Here is a 25,766-nt window from a genome sequence, read left to right on the forward strand (position 1 = left end):
AAATCACTGGCACCAACAGAAAAAGTAAATCAGAACACAAAACAAATTAACATATATTACTTTCAACCAATTTTAGATTGACGTCATAGGTATTTTGCTGGATCTGTCGTCAAAGTTAGCCTGACTGGTGTTAGCTAAAATTAGCCCGCCTCGCTTGCGAGCTATGATCAACCTGCCTCATTTGCTAGCAAGTTTAGCCCGCGTTGCTTGTTAGCTGAAATTAGCCTGCCTCACTTGCAAATGAAAATTAACCTGCCTCGTTTGCTAGCTAAAATTAACCCGCCTCGCTTGTTAGCTAGTAGCCCCCCTCGCTTGTTAGCCAAAATTAACCCACCTCAAATGTTAGCTGAAATTAGCCCGCCTCGCTTGCAAATGAAAATTAACCTGCCTCGTTTGCTAGCTAAAATTAGCCCACCTCGCTTGTTAGCTAGTAGCCCACCTAACATGTTAGCTTAATTTAGCCCGCCTCGCTTGTTAGCTAAAATTAGCCAAAATTAGCCCACCTCGCTTGTTAGCTAAAATTAGCTTGCCTTAGCAAATATTAGCTACAGGCTATCGGTGATTTGGATCAGTTCAATTCAATGCATTTGATGGCTAAACACATAATATCTGATCAAAGCTAAAACAAATACTGTAGGTCCCAGGTAAAAAGTCAACATCCTCACTCATCAGTTGATGATCCATGTAGAAAACAAAGGAAATAAGGAAACAACACTGTTCATTACACTATAGAGTTAATTAGTCATTTTATTCAGAGTGTGCAGGAAAAATATAAGATCAGACTTATTTATCAGAGTTATTTTGTTCTAACAAAACCCTGTTTGGCTGCTTAGCTTAAATACATGTTCATACAGCCATCAGCCACAACATGAACTGGTTTTAATGTTGTGGCTGGTTGTTGTATATTATAATAATAATGTCTTGTTCTGTCCTCTGACTTTCATTCCTTCTCTCTCATATGGCTTCACTTCCTCTTTCTGAAGAACCCTGTTCCCGCTGTTTTCTTTGTTCCGTCGGCATTTTAAAACTCAAGGTCCCAACCGGACTCTTCATCAGGAGGAGGGTCATCACTGTCCTCTGGGAAATAGTCAAAGTTGCTGTTGTCCAGTGGCCCGTCCACCTGATAGAGAAACACAGGGTATTACTCATGCTTTCATCTCTATATTTAGTACCTCAGACACACTGAAAGATACCCACTGTGGGTGTGAATGGAGAGTCGATGGTTCCCTGGCGGAGGCCGTCCCAGTTGAAGCCCTCAAACCACCTGAAGGACAAGGACGTGCTGCCATGACTACAGTTTCATCTCCCACAGAAAGCAAGCACTCAGAGTGAGAGTGAAATGACATGATAAGCATCTTTACTGCCTCACTTGTGTTTCTGGATGTCCTTCACGCCGTTTTTCTGATTCCCCAGCCTCTCTGACGGATTGTCCCTGGGAGCACCCACACAAACAGATGAGAAATTAACCATGAAAACCCAGCCACGTGTTTTATCTGTGCGGTTAAAGGAGCAGTGACAACCTGCAGAGTCGTTTGATGAGGTTGGCGGCGCTCTTGGTGATCTTTTTAGGAAACTCGATCATGTCGATGCCTCTCAGGATGATGTTGTAGGTCTTCATGGGATCAGAGCCGGAAAATGGAGGACTGGAGACAGAGAGCGGAGACCAAAAACCTTAACAGGCTTATTTAATCAACCAGGACAAGAACCAATTTAGTTCCTCACTTCAGACTTCATAAAATAGTGAATACAGTGTCAGATTTTCAGGTTACCAAGGATGAAATATTCAGTCATTCAAACGACGCATTCATTTCCACAGAGCTGTTCTGCCACAGTTGGATAACATCACATCATCATCACATCCTGTCTGCAGAGCACATACCACAAGTAATGAGTGTTGCTGAGGTGACGATGGCTGCACTGACCATGGAAAACACAGGAATGTGGAAAAAGATGCAGCAGCTGATTTTTTTATTGTATTTGAGTTCCTGAATTATAGATCTCCTCACTAGCAGAGAAGAAACAGATCAATGAAGAGAAAAGGTTTTGGACCAGGAGGAAACAGCCAGCAGCAGCAGCGAGCTCTGTCCAAAGGACAGACGGTATTTTCTGTGTGTGTCAGAGATCTGTGCACGGTGTGTGGAAGATACAGAACAGATGCAGATCTTTGGCAAATGCAGATGTTGTGTTCATTGTTGTCGGTTGACATGTACACCACCCAGGGTCGCCACCGGGTTGTTCTCTTTTTTTTTGAGCGACTGTGCTGGAAAATGAATATTCTTTCCCGGGACACGAATTGTCCCAGCTTTTGTGACGGTGCACGTTTAATTTAGAATCTAAATTTCCTTCCACTGCTTTTCTGTTTTCCTCTTGGTTATGTCCCACCCTGTGTCTGTAAACGTATGAAAACAGGTTCAACCAGAACGGTGGCATTGATAGCGTTTGGTCATACTGAGTCCCCGGTTCGTCTCCCTGTCCTGCACGTCTCAAAACAACTTCAGTTTATTTTGTTTCAGTGGTAAAATGGGGAAAGATGGACGAGGAGGACGTCGCAACAATATCAGGTGAAGAATTGTTAAAAGGTGGCAACCCCTAACGCCATCGTGGAGGCGTTCCTGCAGTGCATCTTGGGATTAGTTAAACCCTGAATTTTGAGGGGAACAAAGTAGATTTCTCTCTGGTTTTAGAGGGACGAGATGTCTGGAGGGACAGACGTGTTACTGTGAAGGACCGAAGCAGAATGGGAAACAAAATGTCGGGTCTCGTTGAGCTTTCTGACACGACACTGAAGTAAAAGGTGTAGACTCTGCTGCTGTACCTGCCACTCAGCAGCTCAAAGACCAGTATCCCCAAAGACCAGCAGTCCGCTGAGCTGTCGTGGCCTTTGTTCAGGATGATCTCAGGGGCCACGTACTCAGGAGTCCCACAAAACGTCCACGTCTTCTTACCCAGACCCACCTTCTTAGCGAAGCCAAAGTCCACCTGTGGGACAGAAACAAACACTGAGCGCTCTGTCTGTGAAGTTGTTGACCCGTGTTATTGTGACATATGAGGAAACCGTGTGCGCACCAGCTTGGCGTATCCCCTGTGGTCCAGGATGATGTTCTCAGGTTTGAGGTCTCTGTAGATGATTCCTCTGGTGTGCAGGGAAGCCAGCGCCTCGATGACACAGCCCGTGTAAAACCGAGTGGTGCCGTCATCAAACGAACCCCTGGAACAGAGGCAGAGGATGAGGATGTCACGGTCCGTCATGGATGAACATACAAACAGGAAACTGAATGAAACTGCGTGTACAGATGCCTGACAACACCTGTCTCTCAGCAGCGTCCACAGTTCTCCTCCCAGACAGGCCTCCAGCAGCATGTAGAGGTATTTAGAGTCTCTGAAGGTCTGGTACAACCTGCAGAGAGAAGAAGAGTGTGTGTGTGTGTGTGTGTGTAAAGGTGAGATCTACGTCTTTGATGTGAGAAAGTACGGATGCAACAGAGGAGAACATGTTCTAGTGTTGGGTATGGATGGTTCTCATGTCACTTCCTGTTTTACTGCGATGAGTCTAACTTTTCCCTCTCGTTTCAGATGTAAACTTCCTGCCATTGTGTGTTTCCCGCTCCTGTGATGGTCAACCCCGCCCCTAATGTGTTGCACCTGTGTCTAGACTCAAACCAACAGTGTGTATGTCAGTTTCTTCTGACGTTCCTCGTCTGTCTGTGGCTCTCAGCTCTGAGCCCATTGATGTAAATCTTTAAAAACGCCTCATAAAAATAATTTGGTTTCATTTTTAGCTCTGCAGCTTTTATCAAACAAACAGGAGGAAACCGGGTGTTTGTTGGGATTAATCCACATTTGGTGGAACCTGGCTACAGGTGGCAATGCTAAATGCTAAACTGTAGCGTAGCAGTAGCATGATGCATGAAGAGGACAGCATTAAAATGGGGTTTTATGTCTAATGTGGATGCTGGGTTCAGACTGACCTCAGGCGTCCATGTTGGAAGTTTATATGTATTCACATGTTCAGAAAAAGCTTACATCTAACCGCTTGTAATTCACAGTAGTGATCATGTTGGTGTGAATGGTCTTTACTTGTTGAAACATGGTCATTACAAAGATCTGGACTCATTAACTCTGGATCTGTTGCATCTCTTTAGTCTCCTGCGCCACAGACTGAGCACAGACTTTCCAGGGAGGTAATTAAAGAAAACCTCGTTCCACTAATTAGATCCTCTTAGTTGTGAAGGATGTTGTCGTTTACGTTTAATTACACCTGGATAAAACCTGCAAGTGAAAAGTGCAGTGCGACCTGATGATGAAGGGACTGTGAGCCTCCATCATGATGCGGCGCTCTGACAGGATGTGGCCCTGCTGGCTCGTGTCCAGGATGTGACGTTTCTTCAACACTTTGAGGGCGAACGACCGACTGAGGTCGTTCTTTAACTGCACCTGAAAACACACAAACACACACAGTCAGTGCAGACACACAAGAATAACATGCATGTACAAACTGACAGCAGCTACAGACCAACATACACCCACCAGCTCCACGCGGCTGAAGCCTCCCATCCCCAGGGTGCAGATGATATTGAAATCGCTGAGTGAGACGCTGGAGAAGAAGTCGGCCTCTGCCTGCAGCCTGCAGAGAGAGGAAGGAACAAAGAGGGTGAGTAATAATTCTCACTGAGAGTTATCAATCAATCTGTTCCGCTTCAGAGCCGGACGTGTCCAGGTTCGACAAAGAGTCTCTGTGTTCCTTCACGCAGGACGGGACACCACAGGGTCAGAGGAAGATTATCGACCTGAACAAGATGGAGGAATTGCATCATTGTGAAGAGACAGCAACTACTCCAGGTGCACGACACCTCCTCCGTCAGATGTGGAGACGTCAAGGAGAAGAAAAGTGCAGAAGTAAGTGACGGTAAGAAAAGAAACAGTGTGTGAGTGGAGGTATGTGGCCTCCAGGCTCAGAGTGTGACTGATGTGAAACACCAAACAGACAATTAAACTCCCTGTGAGACTCCGGGTGATTACAGGATAATGACTGTGTGGATGTACAGGACTGTGGCTGTTTACTTCCTCTGAGCGAGCCGAGACGAACCAGGAACTAAAATAACAGAAGAGGAAGAAAGAAAAGGATGTTTTCATGTTTCACTCCTTCAGATTGTACACATGTAATATTTTTAATGAATACACATGACTGATGTTAGAGCTGCTGCTTCTACAAATCACTATAATTAATATTATCGTCCAGGGGCCGGTTGTAGAAAACACCTTAAGGATGAGACTTTAGCTGAGGGAGTTACTCAAGGGTGTTTCACAGAATCTCTTAAAGTGTTTCCTGAGTTAAGAGAAAACATTGAGGCTTTTGCAGCAGTTAAAGAGATTTTACAGCGCTACTGTTTCCATGGAGACTGTAGATCCGCAGCCATTAGTGCTTGTGATACCCTGTTGACAATAAAGAAGTGCGCCGCTATCTAAACCTTGTGTGATTTTGGCGGGAACTTCATCACGCCTTGACTACGCCTGACCGGAAACATCATGTGACATAAAACCACAGAGCTCATTAAGCTGCTGAGAGTCCAGAGATCCACGTTAAGGGTGTTTAGTGCAACTGTTTTTAATTTTAAGGAAAGGAGGGAGGGCGGACGCATCATTGGCACAGTTCAAGAGTATTAACAGATACATAGATGAATTTATTGGACAAGGTCAGTCAGCTGATGAATGAGCCACAGAGCATGAAAGAAAAAGCAGCTAACGCTAGCACGACTGCACTCCTCCCCCTGGACTGACGCGGTTTCATTCAGTTCATAAATAAGGTTTATTATTGAGTTTATTATTATTATCATCAGTAATAATAATATGCAGCTGATGGTCTGATACGGAGCTGTTACACAAACCTCCGAACACACGAGCGCAGACGCTGTTTCAGACTGAACTCACTTCGCTTTGACCTCGTCGCTGTCGTACTGCTTGTTGTTGACGTCGTCCAGTCCTCCAATCAGCTGCTTGAAAGACCTGAGACACAAAACAAACGAGCCGCTGAACCAACCGGCTACACAAAGGTTCCTTTTAAAGGGCGAGCGCGCCGCTGACTCCACCGCCGTATAAAAACGTTTATTTCTGGTGAACAAAGAGAAGCATTCACTCTCTGTCGATGACCAGACATGTGACGTCTCCCACGGCGGTGACACTGGCGGTTCGAACGTCCTCCCTGCAACACAGAGAAAGAGAAATATAGACTCTGTTTGTTGGACTGTTTACTGTTGGACTCAAGTCTGTGTTGGAGCGTCATGTTTACTGATATGAACGATACAAACGTAAAGTATATGAAACACATTATCTTAAATAAGAAGATGGTAGTTTGTTGAAGTTTGTTGGTAGATTTCCCAGCAGCCATTGTTTTCCTCTCATTTCAGAATTAGATGAACATGAACTTGAACTCACAGTAACCTTGTTTACAGGTGATTTATACATGTAGGTATGTATCTTTAACTTTTATAAATTCACACAGGACATGTTTTTGGTTGCTGAGACTTTAAATGTTCCTGTTCACTGTTGTTAACGTAACTTTGGCAGCAGCGGCCCAATCAAAGCGCCTCTATTCATTTTCCGCAGCAGCGGTCTCCAACCTCTTCCAGCTCATGGCCACTTGAAAACCTCCAAAATGTCTGCGGCCCACATCAACACAAAGTCCAAATCATAACTCCTCAATAACGATCGTGAAAAAAGAGGAACTCAGTTTTCTGTTTTGTTTGACAGGGGACAGGTCGCTTGTCGGTTCATCATCTCACCTCTTTTCTTTAATTCTTCCTTTCTCTCCAGTTTTTTTTATCATAGATTTAATCTGTTCCGCACAATCAGACTGAGATAACAAACAGTCTATGATGTGGTCCAGCAGCAGGATAAAAGTTCACTGGCTTTTTCTAATGCAAGAAAAAGAGTTTTTAAACATTTTTAAAGATCATTTCATTTAAAAACGTTTATATTTTTCTTTATTTTACTACATATTGTACCGTTTGTGGGCCCACAGGTTGGGAACCACGGCTCTATGGAGTGTGAGTGATTCACTTGTTTCCGACGGTGATGCACCTCAAAATCTATGCACATCACTTCTCTGTATAAAATCTGATCTGATCTTGTTACTTTAAGCTAAATTTCTCATTAAAACTATTCATTTTAAAGAAGACAAGCAGCAAATCCAAACATTTACGATGGCGGAAGCTAAAAAACGTTTGACTTTTTTGCTGAAAAAGAAGCTGAAACTGAAGTTTAAACGTCTGGACCAATCGATCGATGGGAGGACGTCAGGATGAATCGACACAGAATAAAAAAGCTAAACATACATGAATAACACGGGGTGAAAATGTGCTGTGGTTTCTGTCTGAACACGTCATTCAGAGGCGTCATGACATCATGGCTCTGAGATAACAGACATGACACATACAGCCACTAGAGGCCGCTGTCAGGTGAACATGAGCGTTGCCTGCACTAATGAATCTAACATTGTGTTGAAGTGTGAGCGACTCTCAGTGAATAATCTGTGCTTCACCCTTTCAGCGCCTGCTCTCCGAACCAGTCTCCTTTAGAGAGCGTCTTCACGGTCACCTGCTCGTCGCCGGCTGCGTTCTGCTGAGAGACTCTCACCTGCGGAGATCACAGATCACAACCTTCAGCACTCCCGCCTAAAAATAAGAGCGGCTCACAGCTCAGTCAACACTGAATACATCGTCATTAAGGAGGAAGAAAAGCCTTCGCAGAAACAGCTAGAGACACAGTGAGTGTGAACTCTTCTTCCCGTCCTCCAGAGCCAACAGTGACTTTCTCTCTCTCAGTTTTCATGTTGCGGTTCTGAGCTCAGACAGTCCTGAGACTTCTCCCTGTCGTTGCCTTTAAATTGGCCCTGACAACACACACAAACATTATCACATTATCCTCTTCCACAGTGTCCATTTGTACTTGTTTATCTGCTGGATTTGATTTTCCAGCCGCTCATGAAATCTCAGCAGTGCAGCCGAGAAGATTCACAGCATCTGTACATGCAAGATTACAGTTAGAGAACGACCCCTGATTGATACCAGGACAACTCTGATGAATAAAAATAATAATAAATAAATGAAACAAAGCTGCCCAGTCTGTCACTGTGATGGATTATCTCTCTTGAGAAAAAGTTAAGACCCTGTAAATTGATTTTTGCCATGAACTGAAATGAACTGAGCTTGTTTCTTCAGTAAAAACTGTGACACACAGAATCTGACCCTGGATCTGAGCTGGGAAGCAACTTTAAAACTTTAACAGAAGAAAAGTATTTGTTATACGGGTCATTATTTTTCACATATTTATCTCCGGATAGATTTTTTGGGTTAGGGTTTTTCCCCTGCGGCCTGAGAAGCATTTTCCTCATAAACCACCGTTATAAATAAAAGAGGGTTCTGTAAAATATTAATTCAGACGACGATGTTGTTGTAAAGTCAAACTGTGGAGAAAGATGCCAACCATGAACCACAATGCCTCAGTTCGAATTCGGCCATCATCACTGTTGTATCTCTCTCGTTTGTTTCCTGGCGTCTCTCTACTCCTGTTGTCTAATAATCTTTTCATTTTGGTGTTCAGCATTTTTTTTTTTTATGGCTTTTTTTAACAAGATATTTTCCAACATTTGCATCAGTTTCTCAAGAAATATATAATAATACATTACATACGCTTATGGTGAAGTCTGTGAGTCTGTGTAATAATGTGGAGCTCACAGATCTGTGTGGGCTTGTTTGGCCTTGGTGGAGGTATGTGCTCTACTGAGTGTCATTCTAGCTTTATATTTATTGTTGGTTCTGTTTTCAGGTGCATCTCTCCTGAGCTGCACTAAACTCCTGTTTGAGTTAATAAATAAAATCTGCCTGACTTCTGTATCTTTCGTTGCTGTGCAGGATGAACAATCTTGTTTCACCTTTAAGGATTAATACGGTAATCTAATCTCATCTCAATTGATCTAATCGAATCTAATCCAATCCAATCCAATCCAATCCAATCCAATCTAAACTAAACTAATCTAATCTAATTTTATCCAATCCCATCTCATCTCATTTAAACTAATCTCATGTCATCTAGTCTAATTTAATCTAATCTCATCTAATCTCATCTCTTCTAATCTAATCCAAACCAATCTAATCTCATTTTGTCTAATCTAATTTAATTTCATCTCATCTCATATAATTCAATCTAATATAATCTAATCTAATTTAATCTAATATAATATCATCTCCTCTAATATCATGTAATCTCATTTTGTCTAATATTGGTCCAGACTGAATAGTGAAACATCAGAGCTGTTTGGACTAATTGATATGTTTAGTCAAAAGGTTTTATATAAAAAGAAAAGCTCCTGCATCGTTTCCTGTTTTCTGTGGTTGCCATGGTTTCTCTTTTTGAATTTTCAGCAAATTCATGAAAGCAACAGAGGTCAGCAACTCGGCTGCTGCCGCCGCCTCGTTTACATCAGAAAACAATGGAGGTCGGTTTGCAAAGTGACCTGCAGTAGTTTGTAGGTAACGGGTTAAAACATGCAAAACAACCGGCGGCCTCTTGGGTCAACTGGACGTTACTTGTTAATGTCATTTCTGTAAACCACCAGCTCTGTAATCACCCTTTTCTTCCTCTTTCCCTCCCTGTTGATTGTTCTCCTCTTTATACCTCCCCAATAAATCTTTCATCCCCCTGTCATCGTTTTTCCTCACCTGTCCTTCACTGATGATGAAGAATGTGTCTCCGGTGGCTCCCTGACGGATAATGTAATCACCGTCAGTGTAATGAGTCTGAGGGAGAGCAGAGAGATCAGCTTGAATCATGTGTGCGCACTACCTCAGACGACTGAACACAGCGTCTCTAACCATTTGTATATGTCAGATAGAGGGACAGATGGCAGAAACAGATACTGTGCAGTATGTCTGCGAGCGAGTGTTTGGAAATCATCACCTCCTCCAAAACATCAGCCAGTTTACTGAGGACGTCCTCGGGTAGCGACTGGAAAGAGGGAACGCTGGGGGGGAGGAGAGTTCAGAGAGAGAGAGAGAGAGGCGTGAGTCACTCTCATGTGGTGAGAGCTTTAAAAACAGTGAAGTGGTGAGCGCATGTGAATGAGCTGTACCTGCGGAGGAAGTCTGTGTACTGGGAATGTTTGATGAGACCAGTCCTCATCATGATGGTCTGGAAACCCTGTCGGTCGATCGCCCAGAGCTTGATGTCAGTCAGAGCTGAAAACAGACACAAGTAGGCTCAAAGCAAACACTTTACATTCTCTATTGATGTGGATAGTGTTTAACATCTTTCAAACCACACGACTCAGCATCTCATTGAGGTTTGGAGGCTGTTTCTTCTTTTGTATTCATGTTCCTTTGAATGTATTTGATACAAAAACCCTTTTCTCCTGAATTGAATTTTCAACCTTATTTCAATGTGTTTTTCATCAGGGTCGAGAGTCTGCAACATCCACTGCAGCCAGCTGTAGCCCTCACTTACATTACATTTCTATTGTTTTTCTTTCCCAAACCTCTGGGAGATAAAGGTGGTGTCAATACTGAGCTTATGTCAGTACCAAGCCTCACAACCTATATGAACACGGTGAAAGCTTGAACGCAAACACACAAACTGAGGGAAAACACAGTTTACGTTCTGCGTAGACAAAGGTTCCACATTAAAGTATTGATATTTAAAGTGAGTCAGCCTGTAGAAAAGCTTTCTGGTTCCAGGTGACCTTAACAGGGAGGATTTGTTGCTCGCGTCTGGAGCATATGTTTTCAGAAATGTAATATTGATTAAATTGTCCCTACTCTCATATTTTGTATAATTAACTTTGGTCTGCTGAGGTCAAACAGAGCCATGATCTCATAGGCCACCCATCAGTTGGTCTCTATGAGCAACCTTCAACCTTTATTGCACATTTTGTCGAAACAAGCTCACTGTGCATGAACTAATATAGAAAGAAAGTCGTCCACATTTTGAAATTTTTGTTCGTTTGTCATGTTCAGTTTGAAAACCCAGTAGGTGGGTACTCTTCAGTGACTTATAAAAATGGCATATGTTTTGTTTTCTCAATAATCATAACAAGCTTGTGTTGGACAATAGAAATGCACCAAAAGTGAACTGTACACTTGCAAAAACCAGATTAAGAGAAGAGTCCATGGTGTATAAAATGGTGTCATCTGCATAGAAACGTATGTTACCATGTGGAGCGGCAGAGATTATTTCAGTTTTTGTATATATAGTGACTATAAGAGGACCAAGAACAGAACCTAGAGGGACACCTTTGCTGAGAGGATGAAGCTCCAAGGTAATTGATTCCTACTGAGGATGTAAATCTTTACAAACACCTCACAAATAAATAGTTTCATGTTCAAAAGGGCTCAGTAATTTCCTAAAACAGCTGATCACTGTGGTGTTTTAATAGAACAAACATCTTTTGGGGACTATTTTCAGTATCACCCAGTTCAACAGGGTAAATCTCTTCTCAAAATGTACTTTTATCGTCCTGATTTTACACAATTTTATTGACTTCTTTTTTTTTGGTTTTATTGATTATACTGATCGCCCTCTTGCCGTTGACGCTTCCTTTGGTTTATTTGCACTAATTCTAAGACACTCTAATTGTATTTCTGATTGCTAGCTTTAATTGTTGCCTTATATGACTTGCATGTTTTATTCTGCCGCCTTGTGTAAAGCAGTTTTGTACGTGGGTTTAGAGAAGTGCTCTACATATAAAGATTATTATTATTAGAACTGTATAAAATCAAACTTCAAGCTGCCTTTTGAAATAGTGAAGAATGTCCTTACAAAGATAGCAATACAAGCACACACAAACACAGTGGTGGCTTCTCTCCGGATGGAAACATTTGATTTATGAATATCTTTTCATCACAGTTTTAATGATGTTTTGATGTTCTGATGTTTTTCTTCACTAAAGATTTTCATCTCACAAAGGAACAAGTGTGTAAATCCGGTGTGACAGGTGACGCTGTGCTGGTTTTTCTGTGACTGACATCTATGAGTTTCCATGTTGCTATAGCAACATCAGGCATCACGTCTTCCTACATCCCTCATCTTTATTTACATGTAAACCCATTAGGCTACTCCTGGCCCCTCTCTAAACCCTCATTGACCTCCCCCCACACTCCTCCACTGTTTTCATTATCCATGCTACAGTATGGATCTCTTCATGCTGACGGTGAACTGCTCATTTTACAGAAAGGGTTTCATCAATTTGACACATGGAGATCCGTTTACTCTCCATGCAGAGAGATACTTAGCCTGGGAAAACAGTTGCATAATGTCCTCTGTGGCTGTGGAGGAGCTTCCTAAAGTCAAAGAAAATAACCCATATTGATGTCTTTAGCGGAAAATTCAGCTTTAAAATTTATTGGTAAATCCAAATTTTCATTTTTATTTCCCATTTTGATTCTTTCACCATGTTTTGTATTAAAGTAATAATCTATTTTCCAGCACAATGCAAAATCTGAGGATAAAAATTGGCTTTTTATTTCACATTTCACATTCAGCTGCCACAAACCGCGCAGTCTGTCGACACAGGATGTTTTCACACCTGTGATTCTGTTTGAATCACAAAACTTGTTTCATTTTCCCCATGATTCGGTGTCTTTTCATAGAAAAATATTCAAAATGCACCAGTGAAAGCCCCGTGACTCACTCTGCTCATTCAATAGATGTGTCTGGAGTGGGAGTGAGAAAAATAAAGACAGGGGGAAGGTCCAAATGTCTGCCCAAAGCACTTGTTTTCCAGTCCAGGTCAAATCTTGACATATTCTCAGACCGACAGCTAGCAACTGTTGAACTGTTGAATCCCAGAATGCAAAGTGCTCCTGGCTACGAGAACCACTCAGCCCAAACTTGCAGAGTATTGCAGTCGGATCAGATTGAGGTTGAATCATTTTCACACAACAGAATGAATTTGTCTCATTTCACCTTCACTTGCACCTTCCTTTTTTTTCTCCTGCTGCTTGTCCCAATAATTAATTTAATATTTTACTTTTAAAAACTTGCAGTATTCTAACAACGTTATGTTCCCGTGTTTGTACCGTACGCTGTCGTCTTGTGTATGAATAGTGAAGTATGTTATCTCTTCTTGGTACTTACGGCAATGTAATTATTTACGTTTTTTTTACAAAGAAAGACTGGTCCACAAATTCCCTGGCACACCCGTCCTAACTATGGGGTAAAGCCGCGTTCGCCACGTCATGCTAAAACTGAAAGCGATGCTAATAGAGCGGTGGGACAGATAAACAATGATCTAAAAGATGCTAAAACTCTCAGAAAGTCCAGAGTTGATGAAAACTCTCTGTGGCTTCTTCACATCACTTCAACTCCTTTCATTTGATATTTGGGTCATGGTTTGCCCTGACAGGACTATTTCAGTTGATTTTCCTGTTTTTATTTTGAAATGACTTCCCTTTGTGTGTCTCTTGGATATTTTACTTCCTGTCTTCGTCCGGTTCCCTGTCCTTTGTGATTGTCTGCCCCGCCCTAATGTGTTTCACCTGTGTTCAGTCACCCTCGCCTCCCATGTGTGTATTTAGTCTTCTAGTGCTTTTGACAGTTTGTCTATTAGACTCCTGCTGCCAGTGTTTTTTTGGATTTTCTGGTTTTCTTTTCCCGCCTGTTTTTGTTCTGTTTTTTTGGATAACTTTTGTAAGTACTTCTTGTTATTAAAACATCTTTTTCCCACTGACCTCTTTTTGTGTTGTCTACTTCTGGGTTCAGTTTTCCCTCAAACATGACACGTTTGAAATTGTTAATGTAAAAATATTAATTAGTGTAGCTTTAATGCTTAAAATAAGAGGTGATTAAAGGGAGCTTCGAACCTGACATCAAACTCTGTTTCGTTAACAGTCTTTCCATTATTTTCTTCCTCTTTCCCTCCCGTACTCGCCGTTCTCCCCGAGCTCTGAGCCAAACGTGATAATTGCTTGTAAAAGTGATGGAGAAGCTGTCTGATTTCTTTAGTGCTTATAAAGATGTTTTTCTCTTCTCGCTTGAATGACATAGAAGGACACAAGGACGCTGATGAGAAGCGGCAGACAGAGAGGAGAGAAGGTGAGCGCAGAGCCACGCTGTAATGAGCTGGCTGGGGTTTCTTATAAGCACACACAGTCAGCAACCAGAGCGCTGTAAACACATTCCTGTCGAATGTACCAAAAAACACACAGTCAGGGTCTAGGCATCCCTCCAGCACATCAAAGTGACACACACACACACACAGATAAAATGAGTTAGATGCTGTATTTAAAGCCAGTCCATCATCTGAAGCTCTTCTTTTCTGGCAGCCAGGAAAATAAAGGGATTTGAAATGCAAAGAGTAAACGAGAAGAGTGTTGAGACAGCAACAGAGAAGTGACAGAATCAGGATGAAAAGGGACAGAAGTTAAAAGCCTTGAAATGTTTCCAGCTCTAAGGATAAAATAAAAAAAACATATTTTCCAAGTTCTAATCTTGTCCCATGTTTTAATTGTTGATTTATCTTGTTTTATGGTGAATATATATCAAAGATGATGTGTTTTTGTATTAAAATCACTCTTTTCCTGTCAATTATTTTTGATAACTCATCCTAAACTCAGATGCACTGCTATAAATGTATCCGATCAAATTAGTTTAGCTTAGCTTAGCATAAAGACTGGAAACGGAGGGAGCCTGGCTCTGTCCAAAGATAAAATCCACCTCTGAAGTTCACTAACTTGTTCTCTCCTGTTTGTGTCATTCGTAGGTCCTACCTTCGTAAAACCGAAGCTCAAATTCACAGTTTTTCCGAGGTTTATGTTCTGGACTGTTTCTGGTAGGTGATTATTATTTTGTGTGACGTGTTAATGTTCTTGATTGTTTGTTTGTGAACGGGGAAACTCATGTACAGTACACAGTAACTTTTAGATTTGGCCTTTCAGTGGACAGGACCCCTTCATTTCTTAACAGGGCTTTTATTGTGAAAGATTGCAGACATTAAAGGTTGACAAATCTCATCTAAAGTGTTGAAAATAGCATGAATATATTGTTGAATTTATTAAATTAAAGAAGTACAACTGTACGTTACATTGTCCATCTTTGTTTTTGGACCATTTCGGCCATTATAGGAGACCCAGCTTTTAACCGACTACCATTTTTTATTTGAGAAAACATCTCATACTCAGGTTTTCAGATCTGTCTGTAACATTTCTGCTGAAACATAAATACACTAAAGAAATAAAAACCAGCTGAGAAACAGCAGCATGGCTTAGGGTTGAGCAATAAGTGAGTTAGAGCAGCAGCTGAGACAGACTTTTAGACATACAGGAGTTTATTAATCAGAGGAGAAAATTAGACAGAGCAGGCATGATGTTTGTGGTCGACCTTCACCGCCGTTTTCATTTGTCACTGAATGAATAAATGCTGCTGCACCATTAAAACATTTCCACGGCCTGAATTTATTTCGTTTCCAGCAGCATTAATGGATGTGGAGGCCTCCTCGGGGCCTCACTGACAGACTGCTCTTATTCAGTAATAATAATGTGTTTATGTCGCCTCGGCAGGTGAACAGTCACACCCCTGTGACTGAGCCATTTTCACCACTTCTGAACATCAAATTGCTCGAAAGTAATGGTCTTGTCAGGGAACAGCCGGGTTCGTGAGCAAAGTGTGTAAAATAAAAAAGTGTGTGTTTATGTGTGTACCTGTTACAGTAGCTGTGCGGGTGCAGTTGTAGAGGATGGCGAGTTCTCCAAACACTTTTCCTGGACCAATGGTGCAGAGTTTCTTCCCTTGTTTCGTCACCTCGACCATCCCCTCTGTGAACACATCAAAAGTTTGTTTGGTGGTGTGGAAGACAATCTCTCTCTTGATTGGTCGACCACTTTGGTCCAGACTGAAATCTCAACTGTGGCTGTGTTAATAGTTAATATTTTTTTTTAAAGAAGTCGACAAAACACAGCTGCGAATGGTCTGTGTGTTTCCATTGAGGGATGTTGTATGAATAAAGCTCAGTGTTCTCCTCTCACGATATCAGTCCAATTAAACATGGCGACAGATTTCCAGCATCTGCTGCTTGTTGGGACGATTGCATCCACCGCAGAAGCCGCTGTATTGAACTGAAGGCGATGAGGGCATCAAACCCCTATAGTCTGCAATGTTTTTCGATGTCATGTGACTTAAATGTGTATTAATTTCACTTTCATGAGAGACAGTCTAACAAACCACCTCATACGAGTGTAAGAGTTTTTTCCTGAATTCAATGTGAATTTCAATCATTTTTTCATTCACAACCACAAATGGCGAATTAAGCAGGTTAATGGAAGCTATTGCTATTGTCTTATACAACTTTTATAGCTGTGTTTCATCAACTAGTGGCTTCGTGGCTTCTTCTTATTTGGTTGTGAAACCTTGCGTTTGGTAATTGGGAGTTTTGTGGGTATTTGGTCATAAATCAAAGCATCTAAATAAAATTTTGAGCTGATGATGGCGTTAGATTAAAAGACAGGTTTATTTTACAGTTCATCTTCTGGCCACGATGAATGTCTGAACCACAGTTCATGCTAATCAGTCTTTTCCCTGAAAGTCAAAAACATCAACCTCATGGTGGCAGCAGAGGAAACATCAGGGGATCGTAAAAATTAGTAGGGTTCGTCATTTGGCGACCATCAATGTTTGCGCAAAATTTAATGGTCATCCGTCCAATTGTTGTTGAGATACCAACAGTACCAGTCAAAGGTTTGGACGCACTTTCTAATTGAAGTGAATAGGAAGGTGTGTCCAAACTTTTGACTGGTGCTGTGAGTCTGGACCAAAGTGTTGGACCAACTGACGGACACAGACACACTAATACAAACCACAACTGTATTATACATGCACGGACTGAGAGTAGAGAACACCATGAAAAGAAAAATCCATCCTGACAAAACTGCTTCAAGGAAAGTGGTGAATTCAAAAGACGTGATTAGTCTTCTGTTCAGAGCTGCGAGAGACTAAACTGAACAATGTCTGTTCATCAGAGGCGTTTTAAACGGCTCTCATGTCGACAGTCACGAGGGAGCGACTCGACGCAGCAGCAGCCTCTCAGTGCAAGTGTGTGAAAGACTGACTGTCCTTGAGAGTGAAGAACGTGTAGATCTTTGACGAGAGAGCAGCGAAGGTGTCGGGAACATTTGGCTGAACTGAATCGAACACACTGCGAGTTTCTGTGCATTTGTTCATGCAGTATGTGTGCGAGCTGCATTAACACATGAAACACGGACCAGACAGTGATATCACCCCAACCACCGGCTTAATATGTGGCCTCTTCCCGCTATTTTCTCCACTGCAGGCTTTCTCCACATTTTACTTTGTGTCACGTAATGTCTCAGATGGAGCCTCTGTTTACTCTGGCTGGTACAAGCTATTTTGCAATCTCGTGTTGCCTGTGCTCAGACAAATGGGCTGTCTGCCCGTATCAGTCCAATTCGACGTTTCGCCTCGGATTAGTCTTGTCCCATTGAGCGGAACAGGCCTTAGAGTCCAGACGGAAGATAGTTTTTCCCGCTATAGTGGAAGTGGGGATCTGTGTGTGCGGCCATTAGGGCTGTTGCTTTTTATTCTATATTTGAACTGTTGTTTGAAAGTGGGGGATAAATTAAATACTACAACTTTAACAACAGTATATAAAGTAGGTAGTTTGTCTTGTGGTCCAGCAGAGAGCGTGATTTGAATTCACTACCAGCTCCACTCGTTGCTTCCTCAGTAAACTGCTCTAATCAATAAAATTGGAGGAGGTTTGGTTTCTAGAGCGTAGATAGTAAAATGACCAACAAAGATAAGGCTGCTTGTGGACGTTGTTAAAAAGCATCAAACTCCGAGGCTGAAACATGAAGCATCAACACTGAAGAACCAGAAGCTGCAGTTCCTCTAATGGCCACTAGAGTCTGGCTCCATCAGTGAGTCAGTCCCCATAGACTCCCATGTTAAAATGTCCAACTTTACAGCAGAAATAAACATGTTTACAGCCTGGTACAAAAACTGTTTCGGTCTCTAGAGCTAATTTGCTCCTTCATGACACCTGTTTATATAACTCACCTGTTTACATTTTATTAAGGACTACAGTTATGGAGGATTGAGGGCGTGGCCTCTTTGAGTGACAGGTGGGGGTGGGCATATGCTTGCCACAAACGGACATGCACCGAAGTCTCAGCCTCCACTCACACCCCTGCTCTTTGACCATTTTTGGATTAGCTGGGAGTTAGGGGCGGAGTCAGGCACTGCCAAGATGGCAACAGTGGAGCGGCTTACTCTGAGCTTCAGAAAGCTGTGGGTGACGTCACAACGTATGACAGAGCAAATCTGAGGATTCACTTCCTAGCTTGCAATAGCCAGCCCATTGCTGGCCAGTTGGGACCATGTTAGCACAACACTTGTAGCAACAATAGCTATCTACCAGTAAATAGCATTTATGTTCTAGCACAGCCATTAAAGCCACTGTTCAGTCCATGTGCAATAGACCATATCCCATTTATCCTCACTCCTTACCCTCCAGAACGTAGACTGTCGAGCCGTCATCCCCCTCCTGGATCACGCAGCAGCCTTTGGTGATGCTGGTGGGATGCATACAGTCCATGATGGTGAGGATCTGCACAGATTAGACAACGAGTTAGGTGGTTTTTAAAAATCAAACGATGCACTGTTAAAAATCAGCCCAGATATGTGTCTCTACCTGCCCGTGTTCCAGGTGTTTCATGAAGTCGTTGTCCATTAGCGCCCTCTGGATCAGCTCACTGGACCTGCAAAACGCACAAATAGGTGAAAAAGATCACTCTTCGTCAGTGTGTGTCTGTGTTAGTGTATCCTATGATTTCCTGTACTCACTCTTTTGACTTGCAGTAGCTGGTGAGGGTAACGTCAGTGAGCTGGGAGGGGTCCAGCGCCGTGGGCTCTGCTGAGATGGCCTGTCTCTTGGTGCGCTGAGGCTCATCAGTTGTTGCTGTTGTCTGGACCGCTGCTCCTTCTACACACAACCACAGAGACCTTAGTTAATGTTCGTCAGTCAGGCCGTCCATCCATCCATCCGTTTTCTTCTGCTTATCTGAGGTCGGTTCGCGGTGGCAGCAGGTCAAACTAAGTGGTCCAGACGTCCCTCCCCCAAGCAACATTTTTGTAAGTCTTCCTGGGAAATCTCGAGGCGTTCCCAGACCGGATGAGATATATAATCTCTCCAGTGTGTTCTGGGTCTACCTCGAGTCTTCTTACCGATTGGACGAACCGAGAAGACCTCCAATGGAAGGTGCCCAGGAGGATCCTAACCAGATGCCAGAACCACCCCAACTGGCGCCTTTCAAAGTGAAGGTGCAGCGGCTCTCCTCCGAGCTCCTCACCCTGTCTCTAAGGCTGAGCTCAGACACCCTGCGGAGGAAGCTCATTTCAGCTGCTTGGATCCACAATCTCCTTCTTTCAGTCACTAACCAAAGCTCATGACCGTAGGTGAGGGTCGGAGCGAAGATCAACTGGTAAATTCTTCACCACAGCAGTCCGGTACAGCGCTTGCTTTACTGCCAGCGCTGCACCGTTAAAGATAAATTAAATATCTTTGGGTTTTGTGAATATCTTCAAACAACATGTTACAACAAGTATAAACTGAACGCCTCGGGATCCCTCAGGAGCAGCTGGGACCTGACCCCGGATAAGGGGAAGAAAATGGATGGATGGCTTTTGAGTTCCTCTTCGAGACCAGGGCCACGAGATGGAGGATGGAGGACTCGGCATAGTTGATATTCTACTTCAGTACAATTTGTAACAAATTTGCGATTGATCAAACAGCATAGACAGAATAGATGTGAGGATGAAACCTGGGACTCTCGGCTCTAATCCAGCTTTGATTGTGATTCCTCAGAGGAAAAAAGATATTTGGTCTTTAGCTGAAAATAGAAATGTAGAGACGTCTTTGATGGTGCTGGACTCATCCTGACCCGAGCTGCTTTGCTCCCCACTATTTAACTGGAGGAACTATGAATCTGTGTGCAGCAGCTCACCCACGTTTCTTCGATCGTACTGAATAGTAAAGTGAGCCTTTATTCTACATTTGTTTTGACAGCGTCTGAAAGCATCAAGACTAAAGTGTGCGAGTTGTCTTCGCTGTGACACCGAGGCCCGGTGTGTAAATGTATGTTGTGAAAACATTTACCCCACCCCCTCTAAAATCCTGGCCCCCACTTCTGAGGCTTTGTTGCCACCAGATCTGGCAGGTGTGGTAATTGCGCTGACACACCTGTGTTTGTCGTGTCTGCAGAGTTGGCTGCGTGCTGCGAGGCGCTGCGGTGCCTGTCCAGCTCTATCTGCAGCTGTCTGATCAGATCATCCTTGGTGTCCAGCTCCAGCTCCAGCTCGTCGATGAGAGCGTCCCTCTGTCGCAGCTCCTCGATCTTCAGCTGCAGGGCCAGCTGAAGGTCCCGCAGGGTGCCCGCACTTTTGGACACCGCCATGTGCACGAGCATCAACGGGCGCGCCGGACAGAAGACACAGGAGGGAGACGGCGAAGTTGTTACAGCTGGAAAGTTGTAGTGGAGGGTTTTTTCGTGCAGAAAAAGTAGTCCCTGCAGAGATGAGAGAGAATTGGTGAAGACGTGTCCACATACAGCTGACTGTCAGTGAAGCACAGTAGGAAAGAAGAGAAGGAGAGGAGGCTTTGAACATCTCTTTTAGCTCCTTTTCTTTTCATTCTTCGCTCGACCATTTCTGTCTCTTCTCATGTGAGGAGGTCAACGCTGTGAGACACCGTCTGAAAACACACGGTTCAGCCCGTAAACCCTGAACTTACACTGAAAATCATTTTAAACACATTCACATGCTGTATTTATATTTGTGACAATTTATTCAGCTCTTGCATCTTTTTTCCTCTAATGCCTCATTCTTTTATCTTATTTTACTCTTTTTAAATAATGATAATATATGTGTGTGTCTTTTCATGTTGTCGTTTATTTCTTCTATATCTTTTCTTGGAGCCCTTTGATGTCTTTAAAGCTCTTTGTATTGGCCTTATTGAAAGGTGCTGCCTTCGTCTGTGAAGGTGATTCATTCTTCCAGGGCTTAAGTCTAATATATTTTAATAATAAAAAATATCAACTTGAACGGGAAAGTGGTGTCAGACTTGTGGAGCTCATTGTAGCTTCTTTCCCAGAGGAGATGTTTTTATAAGTATTTCATAATGTTAAAATAAATGATACCACAATTAATCTCAGTGCAGTATGAACATTATTTCCCTGTTTCCCCCTGAAGTTATTAAAGTGCTCAGTAATGTAAGAAACATAGTGATCTGCTCACAGATCTTATTTACACAAAGGTGTTACCTCTTTATTCCCAGGGGTTGTACATTTACTCAAGTACTGCTGAGGTACTTGTACTTTACTTGTGTATTTCCTTTTCATTACCTTTCTGCTTCATTTCAGAGGGAAATACTGTGCTTTTTTATTGCACTCAGGATTTAACTCATTCAGATTCTTACTCACAAAACAGATAAATCGTCTTTAAAATTTCACGTTTTGTCATAAATGAATGTGTGGAACAGCTAAGATGATTAGTTGATCAATCAATTAGCTATTTTGATAATCATTTAATTAGTTTTAGCTTCTCAAATGTGAGGATTTGCTTCTTTCCCCTGAAACGATTTGAATAATTTTAATTTATTTTTAACCCTTTCAGTTTCAGATTCTCTTGGACAACTGGTTGGACTAAAACAAACGACGTGTATGTGTCACTATTCCCTGAAATTTAAGATGAATGAAACAATTAATAATAATCAATAGAGACATAATCAGGAGATTAGTTCATAAGAAAAATCATTAGTTTCAGACATAAAAAAAACAAAAACCAAACCCCAACCAGCTATAACAGTAAAATGCTGCACACATTAATGCATGAGTCATAATAACTTAATGATATAATAGAATAATAGTCAGTCTCTGCACTGACTAATTCTACTTTTAATACTTAATAAGTATATTTTTCAGATTGTACATGTTTTTAATGGACGGTGTTAACGCAGGACTTGTAACTGAATATTTTACAGTGTGGTTTTGGTCCTGATCTGAACTCTTGCTCCAAACATCCTGTTCTAAATGATCCAGTAAATATTTTATTGATCCTCTGATTACAGTCAATCATCACAGTGTAGTTTGGGGGCTGTCAGCCACAGATTGATCATGTACTCACTTGCTCAGTCAGACGGACAGACCGTTAAAACGCTGCTGGACCAAGAGGAGTCCGGTGGGAGGAGAGAGCCCGCTCCCCGTCGCTCTGGTCTGAGGATCGATCAGATTCTCCAGTTCTGTCCGAGCGGTGAAATAAATAAACTAATCGATTATTAGAACAATGCAGAAATTAACACGTGCAGACGACGTCATTGTCCTTATTAAAACAAACAGCGATTAATCAGAGTCAGAGAGAGACGGAGCTTCAGAGGATGGAGGCACAGCTGAGTTTGACAGCACTACTACAAAATAAAAGTCACTCCACACTTTTATGTTGAAAGTCTGGAAGCTGTTTCTGAAAAGTATTCCGATGTACAACCTGTGTTTTTGATTAGATGCAGAATTCACATAATGCAACTAAATCAATGAACAACACGGACAATAAAATTAAAAATATTTGTTTTTGTACAAGTGGAATAAATAATAATTATTAGAAAACGGTTTAATATCTGTGGACACATTATAATGTTGTTATTCAAAAGATTAAATATCGTAATCTTTTGGGACCTTGGGTGCTCAAAGGAGCCTTTCTGCATAATGAGCAGCCTATTTTTACTTTTGATGCTTTAAATACTCTACATCTCTGTACTTATAGGAGTTTAAATGCAGGACTTTTACACGTAAAGGAGGGTTTTTACATGTTGACATTGGTGATTTTAGTTAAGTAAAGGATCTGAATACTTTTCCCACCACTGTATATAATACTATCCTAATCATATTGTATGTTATTTTATGTTTATTGGGGTATTTTCTCCTCTGATTCTCTTCTCGTTTGCTGGTGCGTTACAGTTGTATTACTGCACTCCGCCGCTGGGTGGCGGCAGCGCGTCATCACGTCTCTGTTCCACCGCGAACCGGAAGTCAAACTCTGACTTCCGGTCCGGTCACGTCTGAGCAACAACCACGATGGCGGCGTCTGGCGGAGAAACAAACCACGGAACAGGCAAACTGGAGTTGTATCCTTTAATACGAGCTGCGGATATTAATCTCTGAGTCTTATTTATGTCTCAGCGGTTAATTAACATTTTCTGTTTCGACTTTAATTCATGAAACATCAACAGTAACTTAAACAGTTCAACCAGTAGCGTAAGTTACCTCCGTGTTCACTGAGTGACGCTGTGGACCAAAACAAAACACCTTGTTTTTTCAGCCTCTTTTTAATGACATTTTGGAAAGTGAAGTATGCAGAATGATCTGTTAACAGCTCCTGTTTGCAGTGTTCTCATGGATGTACAGACACCTGCCGCTGCGTCACTGTGATACTGAAGAAAACTTTAAAATATGACGATTTTCAGGCAAGTGCTGCAGATTTAAAGAGGAGTTTTATGGACGTAGGAGATACTGATATCCTCTAAAAGTGTACACTCGCTGAGCACTTGATTAGGAACACCTGTACACCTGCTTGCAGTTATCTAATCAGTGCATAAATCCTGCAGGTGAGGAGCTTTAGTTAATGTTCACATCAAACATCAGAACGAGGAAAAAATGTGACTTTTACTGAGACATGAATGTTGTTGTTTTTTCCTGAGGATCGTGTCTGAAGCTGCAATGATTGGCCAATTAATTGATTAGCCTATAAAAAGAAAATTATTTGGCACTTATTTTGATAATCGATTGATTATTTTGAGTCATGTTTTAAGAATAAATGACAAAAGTCTCCATGTAAGTATCTCATATGAATGTGTTTAAGTCTTTTATGATGGTGAACCGAAGATCTTTGAGTTTTAGCTTGATGGTCGAACAAAAGCAATTTTGTTTTAGTTTTTTTTCTCCATTTTCTGACAATAATCGTCAGTTGCAGCGTCACTTTGAACCAAACCTCGGAAATCCTCCAGAAATCCTCCTTGACCCCCCTGCAGCTCTTTGGACGTCCCCTTCCCGTCGTCTCGCGAGGCCGCCATCGCTCTGAACTCTCTGTCCCCAGACCGAGAGCCGAGGAAAGGCGGCATCAGCAAACAGCTCACAGTGTCCGGCAGCACGTTGTCTGTGTAAGAAACACTGTCCCTGCTCCTCACCTGTATCTGGCCGTCAGTGTTGGTGTCTTTTTATTGAACCTCTGTCTCACTGTATTTCAGGAGGTGGAGCGCAGACGAAGCTCGAATCCTCCGGGTGTCTGTGAACTCGTTTCTGGATCATCTGTCCCTCGTCATGGAGACCATGCAGATGTTTGGGCCGCCTGTCTCCCAGTGAAGCATCACGGATGATTCAGGACTCTGATTCTTTGATGTCGACATCCTCCACTGGACGTTTCAATCCGTGGACACGACTCAGGTGCGACTCTGGAGCAGGTTGAAACTGAGCTTTTATAAAGGAAGTCTGAGCAACTGGCAGCTGAAACTGTGGTTTCTTGTTTGTGTCAAACAGTAAAATCTGTTTTCTTGTTTAAGTGGAACCGAGAAGGTGGCGAGACTGGGGTTGATTTTTATTTAAGAATTTCCTCCAGACATGTTTTAGTATAAAAGTACTTTTCTTTGAATAATAGTTTGTGCCTGATTTGGTTTCTCTGCAAAAACAATTTGATTCCATTGATAAAAATTCCTAAAATGACATTTACTCCTCTCAGGATGTATAAATCTGTAAATATTGTTCATTTCAAAGTTTATCAACTGGACACAAGATGTCTTCTACTTTACTGAAAAGTCAAGTTTCCACATCACATTGTGTAAGTTTCATACTATTCTCTGATTGGCTCCTAACTAGTTGTGATGTCATAAATCCTGCAGGTACTACCAGGTGTTTAACTGAGATTTAAGGTGAAGTTCAGAGAAACTTTCCCACTTCAGCAGATGAAGGTGAAAACAAACTCTACACAAACATTATCCTGCACAGTGAAGCAGCAAGAAGCAAAGCTACATGTTTAAGTGGAGGGAGGGGTCTTTAAACTTCCTGTGTAAAAATAAAAGACGGTAGAGATCTGCAGAAACCTGACGGGTTATAAAGTCATCAAACAAGCTGTCGATCAATCAATCAGTCAATGGACAGGAAGTCAATCAACCACTGTTTTGATGATCATTTTTTTGTTACTGCAGATTAAATGAAATGAAACATTTGAGGACGTTACTGTCGACTCTGTTTTCTAACATTTGATATGATGAACAATTAATCGAAAAATAATCCCCAGATGAATCAATAACACTTAAAGCGTCACTATGATTATGACAATGATTGTACAGAAACATTTAGTAAATGTTTTATAACACAATATAATGTCGTTCTAAGGTCTGTCAGTGTTTATTAATGTATTTGTAACAAACTGCTGTAAAAACATAAATAAGTTGTAACTGTTGACAAATATAAACAGTTAGAATTCACTTTTATCTGATTTTAATACATTATAATATGTTAGAAACATTGTGTTTATGTCATTATTAAATATGGGGATTAAATATTACAAATTAATCGTTAATGAAAGTGATAATTAGTTGCAGCTTTAAACTGTACAATAAGATGTTTGGTTCGGTTTGTTGACCGTGCAGCAGTTTTCATTAAGAGAAATTTAAACAGAAATTTTTATAACTACAAGAAACAATTATTTGGTCGGATGATGAA

At 41.9% G+C, this 25,766-nt stretch overlaps 2 protein-coding genes across 2 annotated transcripts; one reads left to right on the top strand and one right to left on the bottom strand.

The window, feature by feature from the left end:
* Positions 1–1,021: 1,021 nt before the first annotated feature.
* On the bottom strand, positions 1,022–20,465 carry LOC111224291 (cGMP-dependent protein kinase 1-like). The gene is made up of 20 exons (XM_022748725.1): positions 20,240–20,465; positions 18,844–18,976; positions 18,692–18,758; positions 18,508–18,607; positions 15,687–15,800; positions 10,127–10,232; positions 9,955–10,018; positions 9,717–9,794; positions 7,538–7,632; positions 6,134–6,199; positions 5,929–6,003; positions 4,528–4,624; positions 4,295–4,434; positions 3,308–3,397; positions 3,067–3,208; positions 2,816–2,979; positions 1,521–1,643; positions 1,370–1,432; positions 1,198–1,264; positions 1,022–1,120 (listed from the first exon to the last, which is right to left on the bottom strand). The coding sequence occupies exons 1-20, from the start codon at positions 20,463–20,465 to the stop codon at positions 1,022–1,024; spliced, it is 2,109 nt and encodes a 702-aa protein (XP_022604446.1).
* Positions 20,466–23,097: 2,632 nt separating this feature from the next.
* Positions 23,098–25,266, top strand: lage3 (L antigen family member 3). The gene is made up of 3 exons (XM_022748689.1): positions 23,098–23,173; positions 24,077–24,205; positions 24,293–25,266. The coding sequence occupies exons 1-3, from the start codon at positions 23,124–23,126 to the stop codon at positions 24,405–24,407; spliced, it is 294 nt and encodes a 97-aa protein (XP_022604410.1). The 5' UTR covers positions 23,098–23,123; the 3' UTR covers positions 24,408–25,266.
* The last annotated feature ends 500 nt before the right edge of the window (positions 25,267–25,766 follow it).

This window comes from Seriola dumerili, unplaced genomic scaffold (genome assembly GCF_002260705.1).
Source record: "Seriola dumerili isolate Sdu_G_001 unplaced genomic scaffold, Sdu_1.0 BDQW01000128.1, whole genome shotgun sequence".
NCBI classification, from domain to species: domain Eukaryota; kingdom Metazoa; phylum Chordata; class Actinopteri; order Carangiformes; family Carangidae; genus Seriola; species Seriola dumerili.

Coding starts and splice junctions, on each gene's coding strand:
- lage3 (XM_022748689.1), top strand. CDS start 23,124: ATGGCGGCGTCTGGCGGAGAAACAAACCACGGAACAGGCAAACTGGAG. Junction 23,174..24,076: donor GGAACAGGCAAACTGGAGTT/GTATCCTTTAAT, acceptor ACCCCCCTGCAG/CTCTTTGGACGTCCCCTTCC. Junction 24,206..24,292: donor TCCGGCAGCACGTTGTCTGT/GTAAGAAACACT, acceptor ACTGTATTTCAG/GAGGTGGAGCGCAGACGAAG.
- LOC111224291 (XM_022748725.1), bottom strand. CDS start 20,465: ATGCTCGTGCACATGGCGGTGTCCAAAAGTGCGGGCACCCTGCGGGAC. Junction 3,398..4,294: donor CACAGTCCCTTCATCATCAG/GTCGCACTGCAC, acceptor TTCTCTCTGCAG/GTTGTACCAGACCTTCAGAG. Junction 1,433..1,520: donor CTCATCAAACGACTCTGCAG/GTTGTCACTGCT, acceptor GGGTGCTCCCAG/GGACAATCCGTCAGAGAGGC.